Consider the following 24395-nt stretch of genomic DNA (forward strand, 5'->3'; position numbering starts at 1 on the left):
CGCTGTCACGTGGTATTTTTTAAACTCCGCAGGCTTTCTTTTTTGCCGCATAAAAACGGCCACGCTATGAGTCTATCTCGATGGAAGTGCATGGGTCGGACAATAGTTGTGGACCTACAAAACATTTTTATTGATGCCCGAAGATTTCACGCTATATTTAAAAAGTTAGTTTATATATCTCGACTAATTATTCAAATAGGACAAGCGAAAAAAATGGTACAGTAACTTTAGATAAATCCTAACAACATCCATGTGATTCAAGTTCAGAAGGTTCAGAAGAACGTCAATTTGGTGGTGGTGCATTATTTGAGACAGAAAAGCGCATCTCCTGTGTCAGTCTTTCTTGTGTACGTCTTATTGCAGCGCTATTACCATTTATGTCTCAAGTTGAGAAGAACGTGTAGTTTTTTTATAAATCTTGGTCGAAGGTAGCCGGGACACCCTGTATATGCGCCCCCCCCCCCCCCCTCGAGCTGCAAAACGCGCCACATGAAAAGAGGGTTACCGCTGACGTCACGCGCACAGAGCGGCGCACGGGAAATCGGGGTAGTCGAATTGAAAATATAAAATAGAAAAGAGCGCTCTAGGACAATACAGATAAGTTTCTATCATATTCCCTAGCTCAACATATCGTAAACTATTGATACTTATAATTCGTCACTGAGGCAGGCGCCGCGCACTGATGCGGTCAATTTTTGCTTAACAAAGAAATGTGCCTCCTTTCAGAACTGTACAGTTTTTTATCCGGGCGGAAACCCAAGTCTGCAACTATTCTACGATCACCAGTGTGCGGCAAACTTTTTCTACGACGCTACGCTTAATGTTGTGTATAGTTTTGAAACAGACCTATCAATTCAAGGCAAGGTAAGTTTCTTCAAACCTTTATTAGAGCTTCCAACTGCAAGAAGGTTGCTTTTGTTCGTCTTTTAGGCGTTTGTGTGTCGTGAAACCTTTTACTTCTTACTGCTAGTTGTGCTTTATTTTTATGTCAAAATTTGAAATGTTTTACAGCTAATTTTTCCTCAGAATGGCGGGAAAGTGTTATTAGAAATCGCATTTTAGTGGCACTGCTTCTCAAACTATACCTGAGCAAATTATCAGCTGCTGATGAATGTGTTATAAAGTTGTAAACGGTGGTCTCATATGTCACGTTTCCATGTCATCAATATATTACTACTGCGTGGCGGTCAAGCGTCCAGCAACTGGGAATTTCTGAAATTTCAATACTCTCAAAAATTGAGAAAATCTTCATGCACAAAATAATTGACTGACTTTATTCCCATGCACGCATCAAAATGTTCTCGAGCACAGAACATTAAAGCACTTTGTGAAATGCATCGGAGAGAATTGGCTGTTTAGCAATGGCGACCTGCAGCCACCGGCTGATAACAAAGCTCTATTCTTCGGCTGTCAATCGCGTGAGCTGGGCGCTCTTGTCCCCGATAGTACGTGCGTAAAAAGAAAGAAATGAAATAAATATCCACGACTGGGAGTCGCGGTGGCCGCTTCATGACTGCACTAAGGCTGTCTTTGCAACCGAACACGCCTGATGTTAAACTGCAACACACTCTCGCGCTGTGCATTGCATCTCGTCGTTTTCATCATCTAATACTACTTTCGATATAATGTTGTCTCCAGCCGTGGTGACGAACCAGCAAAACAAAGCCATGAGCCAACAGGGCTAAACCCAGGCTTTTCCCCACGTCTACTCGGTCAACTACGTTAAAACCCTACCACTTTATAAATGCGAAAGCATTTCTTACCTCATGAGTGGCGCGTACAGTACCTGTCAGCAGAGCGTTGGATCACAACGTGTCCGCACGAAAATGATTATTGGAAAACACAAATCCACAGGCATTGCGGTTCGAACCCATGCCTTCTGTATGCCAGACGGGCACGAAACGCGTACGCCACGAAGCATGTTTTTTTTATTGCATGGAAATCAAACCCTTTGAGCTACGAAATGCTTTATGTACGCACGTACAATTTTGTAATCCAGGTACACAATCTCATGATTTCGTACACTGCACTCCACCAGCACCTCGAAATTGCGGGAGACGTACACATGCGTCAAGAATCGGCAACCATTCAAGTGGCCGCTCCTGCACAGCATAAACCTCCCGCACCAAGGCGCACTGTTCAGTGAACAGAGACTTAAATGAACGAGGTGGTTCTGTGTGTCGATCTATCATGCGCCTCTTCCACGGGCTGTAAAGTCCAATTAGCATTAACATATTGCATGGAACATCGGAGTCTCTCAGACAGGCAATAACCTTATACTGTAAGTGTAGATCTCAATGACATTTTGTTTGTCCACTGTACTTTGTCCCATAAAAGCACTGAATCACGCACTACACAAAGCATTGATTGATCGTCTCATGGTTGGACGCACAGGCGACAGTTCACCGCAGAAAAAATTAGTACTGCGAGAATGGGAGAGGACAGGAGAACGAGGAACACAGGCGCAGACTTCCAAGTCTGCGCCTGCGTTGTTCTAAGTCTGCACCGTCGTACAGCAGTCTCCTTGGCCCAGCAGTTAGAGCTGGGCCATAGACTTTACAGGACTGCACTGCTACATGCAGACCTTCAAGCATACTCTCTTTTTATCTGAGCAGAAAAGGACAACTTCACCAGAATAGCTAAAATTTTAATTTCCGACTGATAGTGAAAATCCTCGATTAGATTGGGATCTGATTATACTACGACACAAGATTTCAAGATATAAAACAAATAACAGAGGTGACAGTGGGCAACATTGCCGGATAAACAAGATTTGTAGAATTTTCTAAAGTTCCTGATGTAAGTTCATGATTTACGATAAACCTTGTGCAGAGCTGTTTGTAGCATCGTCTAATGCCCTTAAGCAGTACGTCTCAAATATTTGCATGTTCCAAGACGGCAAACAAGAACTCATGACGCACCTTATCAATACCTTTCGCCAGATAAATCTGAATTAGAGCAACCTGCCCGGCCTCAACTGTTACTGACACCCACATCGAACTTGCAATATGTATATGAGATTGGATACGGCGGCCTGGAATGCCACATTATGAATGTGAGCCATTTTAATGAAGCGCCATAAGGTGCAATCTGGAAAAAAGTATTTTTTTTTAATAATTTGTAGTTTACATTACACAAAAAAAATTAGACGGTACCCATCGATAGTCCTCAACAGGCTCTTATCTGTGCTTTTCGAAATGAGTCTTGTATGACCAGAATGAAAAGTGGAGGGTAAAAAAGCCCTCTGATGGCTTATAGTAACACATGCAGGCACCAAGAATGGCGAAAACGTTTTGTAGAGGAGGAATAACCGCGAACTTGGACGAGACTGAAGAACGAGAAGAGGACAGGACGAGCGGTAACATGTCCAACATGTCAGACCAACTGGCGCAAAGCTTCCCCTTGTTGAACATTTTGTAGAATTTGCCACTCGAGCCGTCCGGGCTAGGAGATTTCTGCCCCTGCAGAGCGAAAATCGCCTATTCGACTTTGTCCAAGCTAAGAGGGCCCTCGATTATACCTCGCTGCTCCACGTCAAGTAGAGAAAACTCATTATATAAGCTACTGAAGTCTGACCCACAAGTCTGACTTCAAGCACTCCAAACAAACACCCTTAATATTCATAAAATTGGCGAGATTCCCCGGGGTGTGACTGTAAGTATTTTCGTTGTATTGAACTGCTAATACCTCTTTTACAAGAGCAGCCTGCCTTTCATCACTTAATGTGCATCCAGACGGCTTTGCTTCAAGGAACATACGCGTCCGAAATCTAATTAAGGCCCCCTAATATTTTTTGCCTTAAACTGTTGCAACTGTGCTTTAATATTGTTTGTCATCAACGTAAGCCACCGGATTAATTCTTTCTAGCTCATGCAGGTCCTTTAATGTACGTCCAAGATCACGATGGTTATGACGCTTCAGAAATGCGATTCGTGCTGAGGCTCAGATTACAAAATCTTATCCTCCTGTTTGAATAGGCCCCACTTCTGAAAGACCGAAATATAACCACGGGCCCATGTATCTTAAATTTCATCGGCAGAGTTATTGAGCTTCCAGAACACCCACCGAGGCTATAGAACACGACAACAACCCCTTCGAATCTTAGCAGACACCTTGCAATGATCACTAAAGAAAACCGTATGTACCGAGTAGCTATGCACATTAATTAACAGTCTAGCAGAAACAGAGATACTGTGTAACCGAGCGTTTGAGGAAGATTGGAAATGTGTGCAGTGCCTACTATCCTATTTTGTCACCCTGTGTCAGCAAGGTTATGTTCACAGAACAAATTAGTTAAAATAGCTTAACTAGGGCCCTTACGCACAGGTAGCACTGATTGGTCCTCATTATTGCTAACACAATTCAAATCACCAAGGAATATGATTTGGTAATCCGTGCACAGAACGTTACCCAACAGCATAGAGAAAACCCCTCTTTCTAGGTAACAGGCGCGTACAAACAAATCAACCTCCACTGTTCAGCACGCCGCGAAGGATCCTTGGTTCAAGAAGAGAACGAATTGTGGTGTGTATGTTGGTAAAGTTCGGGGGGGTGTGCACTGATGGTAGACAACGATGACTTGCAAAAAAAAGTTGCTGACCTCATCCAAGGGTCAAGTTATTAGAGTCACGTGACAACAATGACTCGCAGAAAAGTTGCCAACGTCAACCAAGGGTCAGGTGATAAGTGTCATGCGATAACAATGGCTTGCAAAAAACGTTGGTGACCTTCAAACATAAATGCTTTCGCATTCTCTAATGCAGCAGACTGCACTTCTCTGCAATTTTTCATTATGAAGTTATTATGAAATTTTTCATTACGAAAAGTCTAATCCAAAATCGCACCCACGCACCTCTGTAGGCGTATCAGTTCGTAAAAATCAAGTCACTTAGCCTTGCAGACGAAGAGCTCACGCACCGAACATTTGTCCACATGTACAGCCATTTGTGACGTAAACATAAGTCACCAGGTGTTCAAAAGACAGAAATTGCGTCATTTTAGCGAAGGCTAAAATAGCTTTCCGCGTAAAATATGTTTATTGGGCCTTTCCCGCTGTGTGAAAGCCTTATGAGAGCTCGCTCTGATGAAGACTGCCAGGTGGGAGCCTAAAAGAAATATTATTACCATTTTGGACGCCGTCAATCCATTTTAATTCATGCACCGCTTTTGTCAAAAGCAAAACGCCCACAGGGTTCACTTCTAAACCATGTGGTTGGGCTTTGTAGAAACAGTGCATGTGTTAAATCTCGGAGGGGCGAGGACGATGGTATCTCGCATCCCATGCAGATTCAAATGTTTGCAATATAAACTAAGTGTTGGGCTCGTTACTCTTGACAAAGGTCATGCCATCGTGACAAGACGGACTGCCGTCATACTTAAGATTTGGAACTCGTCAAATGTGTGCGAATTTTATGCGTGGCCGCATGTGCAGCAATGGGCTGCAAGCTCCAGACCGGTAGACGAGGGCCGTCCTGGCTTGTACAGGTCGACTGCAAAGTTGCACTAGAACGCTTAAGGGTGAGGATCTAGTGTAACCTCCTACATGGGTTTGTTTTGGCTGGCGCTGAATGGCACGTTTTTCCCCGGACAGAAATTCATAGCATAAAAATCAGGCTGCCGGCCGGGTTTCAGACTCCTTGAGCGAAATCACCCAAACGTCTAGAGTTACGAATTCCCAGCTTAACACTTGCTCAAGTTTCCCCGGAGCTAAGAAATCTTTGGCAGAACAGCTTTAACTCTTTGCTCATCACCTCGTATGTTGTAGCTGTCATGATTTGTTTCTTGGATTCTATCAAAATCCTGGCGCTAAACACTTATGGTTGGCTGAGGTCCACATCACTCCTAAACTAGCTAAACGTGTTGTGGAACCCGATAAACGACATAGTTTTGGGGATTCATTTGTTTTTAGTCAGGGGCTCTGCGCCTGCTTTCGGCGCTTGCTAACTAAAGCTTCCCTTCGCTTTGCAACGCGTTTCAGATGCAAAAGGTGAAAGATTACATGCAAAATCAACCCGGTTACATTGTCGGCTGGTCTGTGGACAGCATTTCTGAGAACGTCACCCCATCCGAATGCGGCGGCGAAATGAATCGTCTGAAGGCTGCCCGAGACTTCCTGGACCAAAAATGAGAGTTGCTACGCCAGCCTGGAGGGTATCATCGGACCTGGACACTGTTCTTCCTTGGTTTTTTGTTCCATGGCAGCGTCATTCATGCGAACGGCTTTCTTCTGTTCTTCCAACCCGCTGCTAATTTTCGCCGTCACCTGAATGATCCAAACGGAGCAATGAACTTTGTTTGACTAGCGCCTGCTGCTGCCTAATCGTCGCGTCAGCGGGAGGCCAAGATATGTTTGGGGTGGCGCTTCATAGAGTTCTTGACTGGTGCCTATTTTGAACATCTCTTCGTGCGTGCGCAACGATTTTATACCAGGGACTGTTTCTGCATTAACACTGCCTATAGTATATCACTCTCTGCATGTTTCTGTTTGTGTAGCGCAAATGCAAGGGTAACTTTCAGTCAGAGCACCACTACTGGAGAATTCATGTTTTCTTTATTTGTTTTGGCTCCCCAACGTGCGCTCAACGTCTTCTCACGCCTGTTCAAATAGTAGTATGAATTGAAGGCCAACAGCGCAACGACGCAGACAAAGTAGAAGTGTCTGCTTCGTTGCGCTGTTGGCCTTCAATATGTACCACTAACTCGCCCATTTGGTTATAGAGTAGTATGAAGCATTATATCAGGACGCAAAATTTGTTCAGTATGTAGTGTAACATGTAGTGTAGTATAGTGTAATTTTCTTTCCTGCCAACTACGCATCGCCTGGAATCCTTTCTTAAACATTTTCGTCGGCCATTTAAAATTTCTGAAGTTCCTGCTCTAGACGCGATATCTGCATACGAATGACCGACAGACGCGCAAACAGTCGCGCAGGCAACTATTTTGTTCTAATCCCCTGTTACATAGCTGCGTTTTGTGCTCATTCTTTTTGCCACGTTGAACAGTGTTAGCGCCAGTAAGATATGGGTCTGAGCTTGTTTGCATGCTCGAGCACAGACACGGACGGGTTAAGACAGACGCGTTGTCTGTCGTTTTCACCCGTCGCTGTTTTTCTGCGCGGTTTATGTCAAACGCCTTAGTTGTTCTGACAAATTATATTTGCTTTCATCCAAATGACCAAAATAATTTTCGTACAATGAGAGGGAATTCCTGGAATACTCATCTATTGCTCTCAGGCACTTCAACAAAATAAAAAAACTCTATGTAAAACAAAGAATACGAGTGATTTAGTATTACACAAGCAGGATAATGAGTTTGTTCCAGCAAATTCTTCTCAGTGATGGTTAATTAGATGCGAAAAAGTGCTTTCTGCATCGTATTCGTTCAAAAATTCTGTACTGAGCGGGTCTGAATAAAGAATAAAAAATATTTAGCATTTCAGAGCTTGTAGAGGGCTTCAGCAGAGTCGGACAATCACTCGGCCAATACGGCGACACTTTGGCGCCAAATGCTAGTGTTAAAAAGCTTGCTAGGCGATATTTTGCCATTCAGTCCTAGTTACCATAATTTACTTTACGACTGTGCTGAAACTCTCTAGTGTTACGGCCGTCGCGCTCTGGGGTTTTGGGGGCATTATTGTATTTTTGGTTTAGCACCGCTCGGACGTACTTCCAATTCATTGAATCAAACTCTTTCGCCTGTTCAAAAGACGCAAATATATAGCTCCAGCTTTCGATAAACTGCTTCCCAAACCTCCACCACAAGCACACCTTCCCCTCAAAATATCCCGCTCACTGCCCGCCACAGAAAACGCCCAGCATACTCTATACCAATCCACGTGGGAGTGCCCAAACCCCGGCACCACTCTCTTCCTGGTGCGGTCAAAAAAGTCTCATCGCTCGAGCCTGCAGAATACCAGAAGCTATTGGATTCCTGGACTGAATCCACGCTCACGTGGACTGATTCCCCAGTCGGCGTTCATAATAAAAATCTAAGGGGCACTTGACTCTCTAAAGTGCGTAGAAGCAAAAGCCTTTTCCGCACCACTTTGACTGCCTCTGTTGCTGATTTCATGCTATTTGTGAATGAAAGACATCGCTTGTGGCACGGTACTGTGGCGCCATCTAGCGTCAGGCGCATGCGTAGTAGGGAGAAGCGGCACTCAGTGACTTTACCAATGGCACTTGTGACGTCACCACTGGATGACGTCACACCTAAAAATCACTAGATACTATTTAATGACCAATTGCTAATTTTTACTAATTGGAATCACCGACTATGTACCATGAATTATCAATGGCTAATTACTAGTTGTTTACTAACGACAATGCAATGTACTCAATGACCAAAACTAGTATTCATTACTACGGCATACTACACCACCGATGACGTCATCAGTTTGATTGACAGCTATAGTGTGACAGCATTTTTCCCGATAGCCGGAACCATTAAAGGCTTTTGCCTTAAGTTTTTTACCAACACCACCGGCCGGGCCACTTCATACTCCGAGGAAATTATATGTCGCGTATGCAAGCTTAGCGCTTCGATAACTGTGCTTTTTCGTGAAACGTTGCTTTGTTCGTTGGCATGCAAAATTTTAGGCAGGGCAATTTTTAGTTCCTTTTGTTCTTTGGCTGCGCAGCATACAAATCAAACACTTGATGGGTATAAAAATACAAATATATAGATCAGCAGATGATGCAGGCAGCACAGACAAAAAGTCGTAAGGTTTCTGCTTTACGACGGTTTTTGCCGCTTCAAAATTTGCATATGCAGTAATGAAAAGACTAGACTGACAACACATGGTTAGGCATCATTAAACAATTATAAGAGGGAGCTGTAGGTATACTAACTGAAATGTAACGCTAGCAGTGTGATACAAGGACAATCATTATTGTTAAAAGAGCACGACAACGAAGTGAGAATCAAAAGCCAAGTAAGTTTAAGAAGTATGGTAATGAACAGGGCCATAGTTACTTTCCATAATTTGTGTGCGCACGAGGTAGGAACCAGGTCTTATCATGACGAGTGTTCTATTTTTTTATACGTTTGGACAACTGCGTAGTTGCGCAAAAGTGGCTTCCTCACTTCTGTTCTCTAAACAGCCTTGCAAGTGCAATTCATTAAAAAATAAATTTACAGGGAAAACTTAAAAAGAGGTTCAGTATGTGCATCACGGGCTTAGTTGCTAACGGCTCCTGCAGCCTTTTTCTGTAGTAGATAAAGTTTAGAAATGTTTGATCCTGTAGCGTTACCTAGACAAGGGAACAGTTTTTGTTGGAAAATAAAAGAGGGGTTGTGCTCTAGTCACTTGCCAGAACGGGGCAGGAAGAAGCGAACTTTTTCAAGGGCGCCTAAGATGCCTGGAAGTTTACCTCAAAGCATGTCGAAATGTTTAACCTAGGTTTAACCGGTGTAAGTATTGACACCGAGGCATTAACTGAGAACCTGTCATTCGCAACTGAGTTTCTAATAATTATGCGGTCGGCAATAATGGCTCTAGATTTTTTAGTTTGAAATAGAACCTCTTTCATTTTGTTTGCTTTAATGTTACCATTTTACACGACACCATGTATTTAAGTTATTTAACGCTGAATTGGCGCGATTTAAAAGTTCACTACAGCTACCAGACGTAAATAGTAGGGGTATGGCATCGGAATAGATATGTTGGCGTCGATATGGTATCGCAGTAGATATTGATGTAAATAAAAAATAGCGGCCCAAGAATGCTTCCCTGAGGTAACTCACTTGTAATTGATTTAAGAAGCGAAACATGGTTTCTTATTACCACCGTTTGGTACTGATGCTCGGGAATGCTATTTACCAGACTTCAGAATCATGCTCTAAAACCGAAAGTTTCCAGCTGCTCCAATTCGTGTTTTATAGTTAATACAATCGAAGGCTTTGAAATTTTCTGTGAATACCTTTAATGTTAATAATTTCTATAGAAATGCTTTCAGGATCAATTTGTTTTTTGTGTTGAAAGTGCTATTTTTGTTGACGGACGTTATGTAAACCTAAACTGGTCGTGGGTAATGATGTGATAATTTCCCAGAACGAATTCATTGTATCGTTAATGTCTCAATGCCTTTTCTAAGGACCGCTTTATTGATATAGTCGTGTAATTTTATAACAGGTTCTTGTCGCCCCCATCGATGGTTGTGGGTAATGATGTGATACTTTCCCAGAACGAATTCATTGTATCGTTAATTTCTTAATACCTTTTCTAAAGACCGCATTATTGATATAGGCGTGTAATTTGACAACAGCTTCTTGTCGCCCCTTTGAATTATTGCAACTTTCGCTTGTTGCATGCTTTTCGGAAGTGGGGTATTAAAATGCGAGATTACATATCTGCTCTAGCCCCGGAACACTTATATCTATGCAATAATTAACGGGGCGAATTTAAGTCGTCGACACCAGTGATTCTATTGTTTCGAAAAGTTATGAATGCATTCTATATTTACAGGGCATTAAGAGGTCTTATAATGCACTCGCAGGATTTTTAGATTTTAGATGGTGAAGACTTGCAGGAAGATGGAGGCTGTTTACAAAATAATTAAAGTAATCATTAAAGGAATTCTATTGAATACCCTGAAATTGATGTGCAATTTAAATATATTTGTGGAAGCTGCTGAGCACCCCGAATTATTCTCCGTACTAGGACATTTAGTCTGTGCCAGGCAACGTGTATTACGTTTCATTATTTGCGCATTGTATAGGTTTTGCGTATAATTCTTCTTGGCCCTTCTTAGGGTACGAATTAACTTGATTTGAAAAGCTTTGCATTCCTGGTAGTCGTTTGGCTACGTTATTTGAAAAAAGTTCTAGTACATTCTATTTTTTCTTTAGTCTGAGGTAACCACGTTCTGATTCAACGTTTCTGGCCTTTTCTGCTGCGCACTTTAGTCTTATACGAAAAATGTGCGAATTAAATGGATTCCTATAGATATAAAAATTAATTCTACGCAAATCAGCAGCGGCATTACCATATATTTCAGACCAGTTTACAGTCAGTACATCGCCGCGAAATCTTTCTAAGAATCTGGATTGTTGTCTTGAAATGAGACGTGCTGCTCTTGATATTCAACGAGTCGCATGGTTTATGTGGTTCAGTGATAGATTGGGATCAGTTCACCGTTGTGTAGTGCCAATTACGCCCTAAAGCGTCACAGAGCTGGTCTGGTTTGTGATAAAGACGTCGAGTACCGCCTGAGTGTTCTTGTGGATACGAGTGGGCTCACTCATGTTGATAATGCAATCATAGACTATAACAGCATGAGTAAATCACGCTGTGTCAGTGATGCATTTCGTATGTTAATATTCATATCGCCTCCTAGATTCAGTTTGGACATAGTTTCGTTTCGGCAGCTAATAAGATCATCCAGAAATATAAGGAAGGCTCCAACATTACCATGTGACACCGTTAGGATTTCAAAATCATCAGCCATTTTGGTGTAGTCAGCAACAACATTAACTTTAACGAACTTTTCGCCATGAGTAACACGCCGCCTCTTTTTTCACTGCGCAGTTTAAGTAATGCGTGGGGCACCCAGCAACATTATGGCTTATGGGGGTTTTACGTCCCTTTTATTGTAAACTCTCAAGAAATGAAATAAAATAAACAAAAATTGGAGAGGAAGCCCGCACCCAACCAGAGGTTATCGCAGGCGATCCAATTAAACCTAAAAGAAAAGGGGCCAACGCCCAAAAGAAAATTTAAGAAAAACCAATTACAAGAGAGGAAAAAAAAAGAGGCACAAATGATGGGCGGCGAAAAGTTGTTTTTAAAGCAAGACGCCCCTGAAGGATTAAGAAGGACGAAATGAACATGAAACAGGGATGGGTCCAGCGTGCCCAGATTCTTCAGACAGGCTCGCAGGCGGCCAGGAGGAGGGAAGGTGCGGGGATCTGTAAGAAGGAAGAAGAGACAGGAAAAGAAAGCGAGGAGAAAAAAAACGAACAAACAGGAGATACTGGGCTTAAGAAAGCAAAAGGGGTACATAAAAAAGGGGAACTGAGTCCCAAAGCGACTCATGCTATCAGAGGCGCCATAGTGAAGAGCTCCAGAAATTTCGACCACCTGGGGTTCTGTAATATGCACTGTCATCGCAGAGTACACGGGCCTCTAGAATTTCGCTTCCATCGAAATTCGACCGCCGCGGCCGGGATCGAAACTGCGTCTTTGGGGTCAGCAGCCGAGCGCCATAACCACTGAGCCACCACTGCGGCCCGAGGCAACATTTAGTACTTCGTAATCATTATGGTACCAAGTTTCAGAAATCATTACTATGTCATGTGTAAAGCTAAAGCGTGAAAATAAAGCGTGCAGATCGTACTCCATGTTGCGCGCAGAATGCAGATTCATATGAAAGAAAGTTAAGCGTCTCTTTATTGGTTCGTGTAGAGCGCATATAACCTGCATCATCAGCATGAAATTGAAATCAGCTTGTCTGCTGATTTCAGCGTGAACGCGCAAAAAAGCTGAAGGAAGGTGTTTATTGCATCTTGTCTAAGTCAATGACACAAGTGATACGCAGTACACGCGATGTGTCAGTTTTACTCGCAAAGATGTTTCCGTCTTTAATCCAGGCGTACTTCCATTTTGCTCCAGGCGTACTTCCATTTTGCTCCTTTGTGTGTGCAACACTTTGGCCCTGAAGCTTCTTGAGCGTCGGGTGTAGGGTATCATTTAGGAATAGCATACTACTGCCCGGTAGCTGAATCTCAGATGCGTCGAGTCGGTACTTGCGTGCTTTGTTGAGCATTGCGTCTGACTTCGCACGATTCCTGAACTGAACAACAACATTTGGGCATTCTTTGTATTTTAAGGGATACTATGGCCGACTTCTAGATCAGATGCTGTTATCGACTCCTCAGTCATGTCATCGATTTTGCTCAGCATGCCTGTGAGTTTCTCGTATTCTATGACTGCTACACCTTTCACTTGGAAATTTCTATATGGGGAGTACTGTTCGACGTTAGTATTTTTTTCAGATTCGCACATGAGCTTGTTCAACGAATTTGCATCCGGCATGCAGTGCCGCATTTTCTTTTTTTGTAGTGCAGATTTTTCTTTTTCAATTTCAAAGCAGTGTGTGACCGTCGTCTTGAAATATGTGTTTTTTTAAGGAAGGCGACGTGCATACGTGCGAGCCGCATTGCCATCACTTGGTGCACGCTCCTGGCTTGACCAGCTGACCTGGGACTGCTGTTAGCCCTGCTCCCGTTAAGAAGCTTCACCGGACAAAACCTACCTTACAGTTTTAAACAGATCCATAGATGATGTCAATTCTTTTAAATCTTTCCTTAGTTCATTGTCAACTGTACCGCGCAAGTCGCATATTTCTTGTCCGAGCTCTTTTACAAGGTTTGAAATTTCACTTGGAATTTTGTATAATTCATGTACACTTCAAGTTCAGCAGCAGCATCGTCAATAAAATAAGGGAGAAAGAAAAAAATGCTAGCGTTAACCTGTGCAGAGTATACTGCGTGAGTGCGTACAAGGGCATCCGCTGCTGTTGCTAAAGTGAAGGCCAGGCGGAAACCACGTCGGCACATATAGTCGCTCCACCTCTCTCGAAACGTGCAAAGTGGCTCGGGTAGTGGCGTCACCTGAGGGATTCACGACTTGACCGCAGGACACGAAAGGCATCTAGCGACGAGATATAAATCAGCCGTGAACCAAGGCGGTGCTGAACCGGGGAATCCGACCTGTGCAGAGTATAGAGCGTGAGTGCGCCGAAGGGCGTACGCTGCCGCTGCTGGCAAAGTCACTGCTTTTGCATTCCAACGAATGTACATCAGAAATGAAGCTCAAAAAGTGTAGTAGGACTGCTTAATGGGATCCAGCATGGTTGGTGGTTTCTAATAACCTACAGCTTTGAGTAGTGCACTCTCTGAGGCCACATGTTGCGAGAAGTGCAGGGAACAAATCATATACCAGCGCTGCCTTGGACTAAGTTTCGGTAACAAGAGCTGTGCCTTAGGAAGGCACACGTGTATTAGAGGACTGTGAGTCCACATTTTCCCCTATTGTTCGTGCTCCACGACATCGTACTCAGCGCCTGAGGAGCTTTGGTATGAAAAAAGCTGTACGACCTCCGGCTCCACAATCTAGGATGTGAGCAACCGCTGCTTTGACCACCTCTAAAGTACCAGTGTAGTGCCTTTTCCGCACCTCTAGTAGCATCCTTAAACCAAACACTGTACGAAGTAGTTGCGAGGGAACACGCGGGGATCTCTTTTCTATATTCACATAATGCAATGACTCTGAGAACAAATTTGAGGTGAGGACAGTATTACACCTTTTTTTAATAGACAACCAACTGTGGTTGCAGACCCAGGAAAGAAATGACAGCACGGAAGATATCGAGCACCGAAGGCAAGCTTCAGCAATGGCAGTAGACTGGACACCGGAGCCGGTGGTGTTGGCAGCACACGAATACCAATTCCCTTGACGCCGGTTGGACGCGCCCCGGGCCGTATAAACACACGCTCACTCAGAATTCGTGAGAAGCGCTGCCGCCGGCTGCGCTCCCGGAAAGGGAACATGAACTCCTGGAGGCTCGAGTAAAGCAGAGAATGCAGCGAGGTCCACTGAAGTGGCCGTACAGAGGGAAAATTGGCGGCGATTCGGGGGCTTGATTTCAAAACATTTCATACAACCTAAAATAAAATTCACATCGAAAAAATTTTCTAAATGGCCAGGGCATATAGCTTCGGTTATAAAATGCTTCATTTTTTTTACATTTACTTGCAACACTTCAGTTTTAATAGCGCGAGTTGCAGCTTATAATTATTTTTCTGAAGGAATGAAGGCAGTTTTTTTTTCAAACAAATCAGAACACTGGCGGATTTGATCCTAAATTATGAACAAATATTGTGAGCACATTTTTTTTTCTTTAAAAAAGTACTGCATTTAGATATTGCTAGAAAAAATAGAGATTTAAGAAAAAAAAGGAATAAAATATTTTGGATAAGTTAGAGACGCTAGAGAACAGTCTCGCACGTAAGGGAATTAAGGGCAGGATGCGAAGATACGGTAATAGCAGAAAAGAGAGTGCGACTATGTGCACGCGTAGCAATGACATTATCCATCCACTAATTTTCCGTATCACATTTTTAGAGTTCGCATTTTAAGAGCACTGTTTTTATGTGCGCACTTTATGCTTTGTGCGTGTGCTTTTATGAGTCTTTTTGTGCAGCGTTGCGACGGTTGTAGCGGTGTTGGCTTGCTTCAGCTTTTTTTTGTTTAATGTTTGGCCTTGTTAGTGGTGTGGTTGTGTGACTAAACTCAGAAGGTGACAAGTGGCTTTTGAGCTGCGAAAGATGTCTTTACCCGCATACAGTTTTCAAAAATTATAGTTAAGTACTGCGCCCAGCACCAGGCCGGCGCGGCCATCACCCGACGCCTGATCGAACAAACTGCTTACAGTGCATGCTAACGAATGTATACACAGAACTGGAAAACTACACTGACGATGTTTCACAGGAATCAATGAGGGCTGCGAATGCAAATGTGCTTGGTCTTGTAGTCTTATTCGCAATGAGGTGAAAAATTTGAGCGCGATGCGATAACTTCCCAAGATAAGGTGTTCTGACAAGGTTGCTAGCCAACTACGCAGGTTTCAGAGCTGCCGCCTCGAAGAAATTATATTGCAAGAAGTTGAACATCCTTGCACGCTGCGAAGTATGGGGTGCCACTATAATCATTTTTCCGACTAAACAGCTGCAGCACGCGCATTGCAGACCATTTGAACCAGAAGTGCATATAGCGGCGTGCGACTTTTGATTCTGCTGTGTTACGTACGCATGATCAGACGGTCATCAGATGGTACAGCAAACACTAAGTAATGAACACTGCCGGTTACATGACTAAGAGTACAATCGTGACTGTCTGCTGCATGGCTAGCCAATTGGCTTATGACGAAGTGTCCCTAAGTCCCAGTTGCCAGCATCACACTGCAGTCATAGTTGCCAAGACGCTGTTCGTTGTGCGAAGCACCACACGCCCAACACTGTGCTATTAAGTCCATGCCAGGCGCACAACACGGACTGAGTCTCACTCCAAGGTTAAAGCGTCCCGGAGACATACGTTCCTTTGCTGGGTAGCGACGCATTGTAGTTAGCTGCCCGGTGTCACTTGTAGTGCGGAAACTTGGTCTTAAGCTTTTTGTCGGAGCTCTCAATGGCGATATTCCCCATCACAATTACATTCTGTGAGATGTTTGCTGGGCCCCTGTTCAAGTCAGCAACATGAGAAATGTGACCACTTTGAATAGAATAGTGGCTCTGGGCCACTATTTTCACCAAAAGTGGTCCTGTTTCTTACAAATTGACCACTTTTGGATACAATAGTGGCTCTGAGACACTTGTTTCTTCATCGATTATTCAAACCCTGAACTCGTTAATTGATTCTGAATTCCCTAGCTTGGCATTTTGTCTTTATAGGTAGTTTAAACTGATGCTGGCCCAATTTAGCTTTCACGACTGTTTTCTAATATACAGTGCTGTAGGCAGACACCTTCCACAATGTAGCGTTTCAAGATATTCTCCTGTCGCTGCGTGTGGAGTGTTGCGATAAATCAACAGATATTTGCTCAATATTTGCTGCATAAATTCCCCTACAACACCTTTGCGCATTGCAGCCTTAAGGCCATTAACACACCTTTATGCTAGCCCATTGCAACTAGGGTGGTAAAGCGCTTTTAGCACATGCCGAATACCCATACCTGTCATGAAATTTCTGAAGTCTACCTACGTGAAATGGCCGCCATTTTCGAAATGAAACGTTTCAGGCATTTCTAGCCGATAAAAACGCTCTTGCAGCCTCTCGATAGTACAAAATGATGTTTTCGACTGCATTAAAAAAACCTTCAGGCAATTCAGGATGAGCCTTAAGAACCACTAGGGACCCTTTTTTCCTTAAATGGCCTAGCAATGTTGACGTGTACATGCTTCCACGACTTCGTAGGCCAACCCCATGGATGCAAAGGTCTCTGGCTGGCAAACTACGCTGTTGTTTGCAAACTTCGCCGGCCATGATATACTTTTTCACATGAGAGTCAACTGCGATCTACCAGAAGTAACTTCTGGCTAACTCCTAAGCACGCGCAATGTCGGGGTGCCATTCAGGGGTTTCTTCCAACAACAGTCATAATATGCTGTCGTGTATCGCAACTCTAGAGCCCAACACTAGGCCTCCTTGATGCACTGAAAACTTCTTGAAAGAACTGCTTTTTCGCGGGTTGAAACTTGTAGGTACGGACAAACCCTCTTCACATATCCCAATACTTGTCCAAGCACAGGGTGTCGCGGAGTTTCCTTGGCAACGTCCAGACAGTTTACAGCTAAAGAAGGCCACCGGAAAGAGCAGAATGACTCTAGTTTTGGGTGAAGAGGGGAAGAAAGATGGAAAATCCAGGAATTAGTCAGCCATTGTCCGCTGGCAGCTGGAAATGAAAACGATGCACAAATGATGTCCGTGACTGTTTGTATTCCGTTACTTCAGAAGATCGTTACCATATCAGCGCATCATGTATTTTGACCAACGATGATCGGCTGGCTATCAAGACACTTTACAAAATAATAGAAGTTTGATTTGCGTAGTTTCCCTAAATGCAAATTGGTGCGCTAGAACTTTCCCGTCGGATGCGGTATTCGGATCCATTGTTCACGGATTCAAGTCGCTCGGATGGCGATAATGGATTAGTGCCCATGTATGCAGGATCGGTCAATCTCTGCTAAAGTTCATAGACGCCTTGGAGTCCTCTTACCGCTCTGACGCAGTGGTGCAGAAGTTAAGCAATGCGCCACTGTCTTCATCATCTATCATTAACTGAGGCCCGCCGAGGTGGCTCAGTGGTTATAGAGCTCGACTGCTCACTCGAAAGGCGTGGGTTCGATCACGGCCGCGGAGGTCTATTTTCGATGGAGGCGAAATTCTGGAGGCCCGTGTGCTGTGCGATGTCAGCGCACGTTAAAGCACCCCAGGTGGTCGAAATTTCCGGAGTCTTTCACTATGGCGTCCTTCATAGCTGGCGTTGCTTTGGGACGTTAAACCGCAATAAACTAAACTACCATTAATTGAACTGCCACCCGCCACAGCGGGCAGTTTGCATGGTGTGCAATATAGATATGTAAATACCTGGCAGGTTGCCCACAACTCAGTGGGTAGGTGGGCAGCCTGATCCAAAGCCGGCTTCAGACAAACTAGCAGACAGAGAGCTATACAAACGAACTCAACACCTAAAGGCACGAATTAAATTGAATTGATTTATTTCATGTAATACAAATACATGAGGAGATAGGAGACAAAGCCGCTATAATGCAGCTTGACTACGCTCCCATCCCCTATACAAGAGCAGAGCATCAGCAACAAATGTACAAGTCAGTGAAGCAAACAAATACATGGTCGAACTGCAATCAGTAAAAAAAGTTTACAATGAATTACAAAAATTAAAAAATAAATAATTATAAAAAATGGCCAAAATAACGAATAGCCAATAAAAGTGCTATCCTACTAAAATCGCTCCCATTTGGCTAGCGAAAATTGGATGTGGTTTAGCTCTGGTTAAACCTGGAGTGACGCCTGAGCTCGCTACTTATACAACTGCGACATCTCTCCGCCTCTCCACTCCCCCCTCCTCTCGACACGGCGCATGCGCACAACAGCTGAAGCTCGGTTTCGCCGGCGTGCCGCGCCGCCGGCAGCAGCACCTAGTCCACACCACGTGACCAACCGGCTCAAGGCCACGGCGTCGCCACGGAGCTCAAGGGGTGCCACGCTGAAGGGTCGAAGAGCTGGCGTAGTGTAGCTCTCGCTACAAAAATGTGGAGGACCTGTGCTGAAGGCGGCGCACTGAGGCCTTTTGCGGCGACGCTGACACAAGGCACTGCCGGTCTGTTCATTTAGTGTCCCTCATAGGGTCCCCTCGGGGCGCATATATTATCGTGTTTCTAAATAGTGCCTCGAAGGAAATCTGGTAATACGCTCTACGCTAGTTTCTTAAAAAGCACTTTATCATCGGCAGGAATGCCAGGAAGGCCAGTTTTCTTGCTTGCCTTGGCTAGCGTTAGCTTTAAAACGTCACTATGACTTCAGAAATGTATATCTAAAGAACGTTTCGAAAGAAAACGTAGTTTCAATCAAAACACGCCTGAATATGTATTGACTGTGCAGTGAAATAAATGATCAGAAGAGCAGGTATGTGCAAATGATTAATCACCTGCAGGTATGCCAGGAAGACGACTTTTCTTACTTGCCTTGGCTAGCGTTAGCTCTAAAACGTAACTGCGACTTCAGAAATGTAAATCTAAAGAAAAATATTGAAAGCAAACGTAGTTTCAATGAAAACGTCCTTTAGCATCTATTGACTGTACAGTGAAATAAATGATCAAACGAGAAGATATGTGCAAACGAGTAGCGAATTTGAGCGGGGTTAACTAGGGCTTTCTCATCATGTCGCCAAACATAGCTACCATCGGATCAAATTTACTGGGTTTAATAGACACATTTTTAGAGCAAATTTTCTTCCACAAAAATGTTAACGCTTAAAATAGCACATTTTAAGAGATTTAGTTTTGGCATTCCACAAAATAGAAAGAGAGAGAGAGAAATAGACGGAAAGGCAGGGAGGTTAATCAGGCGCCAAAAAATAGAAATGTTTCATTGATGCCCTCTGGTACTGCGGTCTCGCGCATTATGTTCACGCCATGCGAAACTATCCAGAACCCACGTCCTTCTATCAGAAACTCGTATGCACGTGCAATGTGCCGGCTCTCATAATGTTCATGATGAAGTTTAGCGCCAAAACTTGGCGCTAAACTTCATCATGAATAAGATTCAACTCGCCCAACTTTCCACCTTACTACTCTCATAATGTACTAGCACTGAATTTACGGATTTTGCGAAGAGAAACATGAATCAGGAAGCCGTAACCTGCCCTGCTACAAGTAAGTGACGGCCCTGTTCATGCTGACAGGCGCCACGTGTCGGTATTTCGCTGCATTAATTCTTGAAGTGTAAGGAGCTCCTGCATGCAGTACTTGGCCACCGCCTGACTTCGAAATGAAGTAAATGCTATATTCGACGAGTACGCTTAACATAAATGGCGCTTGTTGAAGCGCTTTGTGCTTCTAAAAGGCAAGTGTCTCCATACCTCGTTCGGGAAAAGTGCAGAGTGGTGGCAGTAGGTGGCTGTATACAAACAAAACTCACCTTCTAATGCGCATGTTCCTTCTAGACAAACCTAGCTTGCTGCGTAAATGGCTGCAAACTACGGGGCAAGCGGACATCCTGCCGAGCAGGCCACAGACACTGCGCTCAGCTCAATTTGAGTCAAGTGCTTGGAGTAGGCACTTCTGCGGAAAACATCATCGTCAGTCGCGAGTGTTATTAATTGTCGGCATAGTTGGATAACTACACAACCACAAACCACAAAAAAACTTCAAAGAAAACTAAATTGAATGACCGTAAAATCTGATGCGTAGAACGTCCACAAGCCAATTCGAAGTGAAGTTTACGCGACATGCCGAGAGTATTCTTGATGGATTAAGTGCGGGGCCACCAGCTTTTCCACTGGTTAATATCTAAAAACTTAATGCTTCACTCCGCTTGCGCTGTGCTGCCTTCGCCCACTGCCCATATTTTACTCCACTGTAGTCCGGCAGTCCCATTCCCCCTGGAGAAAGCATACTTACTCGATATTGAAACGTACTTGTTGACGAAGGGGGCTTTAATACCAGACAGACAAGGCCACGCAAGCTGGGGCAGCAAAGGCGACAGGACTTTCTTACGGGCATTTGAGTCTGCTTCTGGTGTGGCTACACCTATTTTTGCTTCCCACTCGGCTCTCTTTTTTAGTCATCATTGGCCAAGGTTTCGCCTCCCTCAGGCCGTTTTTACTCAAAACCTTTTATCGGTCATTTGTATAGATCTCAGTTCTTTGTGTAGAGTAGGTTCTGCAACGTCCCCTGTGGATATTGCTTTTGATTATATTTCCCACCTAATGCAAAGCATCTCCCGTCCAGGACCCTACTTAGTCTCCTCTCAGAAGACCTTGACTCTTTCCCCCACCACAGTGTGATTGCTACAGATGCGTCCGGGGCTGGCCAGAACGCAGCCGTTGGCATTTTTTCTGAGGATCTCTCTTGGAGTTATTCACTTCGAGTCCCGGATTACACTCCCATATTTCTAGTGGAGTTTATGGCTCTTGGGCTGGCTGCTTTAAAGATTCCCCCCAGTGTCTCCCAGGTGATATTCCTGTCAGATTGCCTCTCTGTGTTGTTGGCGCTGGATTCTAAACGAGACGATCTGTTGAGCCGCTCATTGAAGTATTTGATTCCTGGATGGGTGAAAGAGGTGCGCTTCGTTTGCATCCCAGGTCACTGCGGTATTTCTCAAAACGATGCAGCAGACCTTTTAGCAAAATCTGCTCTCAATGCACCGGTCGCCTGTAGCGTCCCTAATCTGATCCTTTTAGGAATGTCTCGCTTTCAGCGCTTTCAGCATATTACCACTATGTGCAACGATCCCTTGCTGTCTACTATTGACTACCACCATCTCACGTACCCATGGAAGGTTCGTGCTTGTAAATCCCGGCAGTGTGAGGTGCAATGACACTCCTGCGGTGCAGAATTCCCCACTTAAATCTTTATTTATGCAGATGCGGGTTCAGTCCCACAAACCTTTGTGCGACTTGTGGAGTGGTGGAAACACTGGAGCATTTCCTACTCTATTGCCGGAGGTTTGCACTTCAGAGAAGGACGTATCTCGAAATTCCAATTTCTCGAATGGGACTCACTTTGTCGGGTCCGCTTCTTCTCTCCTTCGGTGCTAGCGCCAGAGGTTTCGCATTGCATCAAGTTTGCGATTTCCTCCACAATTACATAATTGCTACCGGCACGTTCCCTTGCTAATGGTACCCAAAATGTCCGCATTGCAAAATCATTCAGAATTTTTCTGGTATTCAATTCTCTAATCTTTATGCCGGTTGTTTTTTTTTCATTGATTTCTTCCCGTAATTTCTTTTTATCCGTAATTTCATCTTTAATTCTTCGGAATACGTACCCAAAGTTAATCATTAGCTTGGCACCAATTTGCCTTCTCTGGGCTCTCCTCACTGAACCCTTGTCAATCCCCCGTCGTGGGTATTGCCATGCAACCAAGGCAACAACAACAACAACAGATTCCACACTGCGCGAGCCCTGCTTCGTCGTCGTCAGCTACTATGCGCCACCTGGCAATACTAGGTGGCAATATGCAGAAAGTGAGGTTGTTCGAAGAGAAGAATCGCAGATAGAAAAGCACACAGACCCGGACGCCGGTTACTGGAGAATGCAAGTTTATTTACGTCACGAAATCATGTAACGTGTGGAGCGCCACCGTGAAGTTAAACGGGTTACCACGCCGCCTCATTTGCGCTGTTCGGGGCATGATGATAACGCAACTTGGTAACGCCAGACCTACTCGTAATAGACCCTTTAAAGCGAAAGCAATAATTATAAAGGAGGGTACTAACTAACTCTAAATGATATTAAACGTTTCTGTGGTGATATGTTACAGGACAATAACCTATTCACATAGGAGCCGTTCTCCAAATAATTATCCTAGTAGTAGGCCCCAGTTCGTCAAACTAAACAACAGCTGATAGGTGTAACAAATGATAATTGTAACGTTAAGAAATCGGAAGCGGGCGGAGTGGGTCAGAGAACAAACGCGTGTTAATGACATCCTAGTTGAAATAAAGAGGAAGAAGTGGGTTTGGGCAGGGCATGCAATGCGAAGGCAAGATAACCGCTGGTTTTTAAGGGTAACGGAGTAGATTCCGAGAGAAGGCAAGCGTAGCAGGGGGCGGCAGAAAGTTAGATGGGCGGATGAGATTAAGAAATTTGCGGGAATACGGCGGCCGCAACTGGTGAAGGGCAAGGTTAATTGGAGAGACATTGGAGAGGCCTTTGCCCTGCAGTGGGCTTAGTCAGCCAGATGATGATGATGATGATGAAGTTCGGATGCAGGTTGCAGTAAACAATAATTTTGACTTCCACTACTTGTGTTACATCCATCACCTTTATTTCAACGGCACCGTCAGGGGCGAAGCCAGGGCGGGGGAGTTGAGAACACCCCCCGAAATTTTTTTCCTCCCTCCCTCTTTCCTCCCTCTTTCCTCCGCCTTTTTTTCGCGAAAGCTATTTACACACCGCATGAATATATTAAAACGTAAATACGAAAATAAGAATAGTCTTGATTTGTTGAAATATGGTTCCTGGTCTAAAAACAAGATCGCGCCAATAAGCAGAAGGTGTCGCTGCCTTTACGTTTGCATGCCCAGGCAAAATATTGTGGAGATAGGCACGAAATTTTGGAGGAGTGTTTTTCTTTTTGAGAAAGGAATTGTTCTTCACGAATCAAGGCCATGGCTGGTGCAGTCGTATTTTTATGTAGATATTGAGTGAACGAAACAACTCACCCGCCGGCTTTATTAAAGCAGAAAAATGGCTAAGATATTATATGGGCGCAGGCTCTCTTTCATTTTGAATTTCAACCGACAGCGTATAACAGCGCCTGAAAAATATTTCTTTTTACTCCACTGGTCCCCGTCTTGTTTCCACGTGCTATAGCGGAGCAGAAAACGACGACGAAGTTCCCTTCTTTGGCGAGAAAGAAGATCGAACAGTGCCTGCCTCACACGACGGCCCACTGCTGGAATGACGACGCTAAGGTATGTGCGCTGAAATTGCTCTCTACAATCTCATTCTTCCGCCTGTCACAGAGGAGGTTTTTGTTCGTCTTTTGGTCTAAACCAATGACTAAATTCAAGCAAATTTTTCTACCAGCGAGAGAGAAAAAAAACATATATGAGCAAACGTAAGATGGGAGGCCCCCCGAGGGCGTATCCTGAGTCCAGGCCCCATGTAGTGTAGCTACTTGGGTGAACCGGGCGATCGGGTAAAGGTGGTCGTCCCGGGCTATGCTAGACAGGTTGGATTCTTACTGGGACGTGAAGGGGCTTACTAAGGGAGGTGTGATAGGGAATTTTTGCATGCCGAAGTTGAATGGTAGAGGGTTGGACGTCCGCCACAGAAAGTGCAATTTGCAGGGTAATGTCTGCGCGCCTAAGTCAAGATTGGGTGCAGTACACGTTACATCCCCAGGTTGTCGAAATTATTTCAGAGACCTCCACTGCGGCACCTCATTCTTCTTTCACTCCAACCTACCTCCTTTACGGTGCGGTTGAGGTGTCCACCAAGATATTTGAGACATACTCTTCCTTTTCCTTTCCTCAAAAGACATTTTACCAATTTTTAAAGGGTATATTAGTCCTGATTTGGTGTCAAGAGGCCACCTCCTCTCGAAAGAGTGATCAAGCACGAATGTAGTTTCCTCAGATGAATAC

At 44.3% G+C, this 24395-nt stretch overlaps 2 protein-coding genes across 2 annotated transcripts in view; both read left to right on the forward strand.

Annotated features, from left to right (window-relative positions):
• Positions 1–6127, forward strand: part of LOC149325430 (uncharacterized) — a 78675-nt gene extending 72548 nt beyond the window's left edge. Inside the window, exons 6-7 of the mRNA XM_089563191.1 lie at positions 727–864; positions 5978–6127. Coding sequence (XP_089419317.1) covers positions 727–864; positions 5978–6127 — 288 coding nt within the window. The remainder of the gene's footprint in view (positions 1–726; positions 865–5977) is intronic.
• Positions 6128–23706: 17579 nt separating this feature from the next.
• Positions 23707–24395, forward strand: part of LOC149325431 (calcium-activated chloride channel regulator 1-like) — a 37380-nt gene continuing 36691 nt past the window's right edge. Inside the window, exon 1 of the mRNA XM_089563428.1 lies at positions 23707–23720. Coding sequence (XP_089419554.1) covers positions 23707–23720 — 14 coding nt within the window. The remainder of the gene's footprint in view (positions 23721–24395) is intronic.

The sequence above is a fragment of the Amblyomma mixtum genome, chromosome 10, assembly GCF_055824585.1.
Source record: "Amblyomma mixtum isolate Tamu chromosome 10, ASM5582458v1, whole genome shotgun sequence".
In the NCBI taxonomy this organism is placed as follows: Eukaryota; Metazoa; Arthropoda; class Arachnida; order Ixodida; family Ixodidae; genus Amblyomma; species Amblyomma mixtum.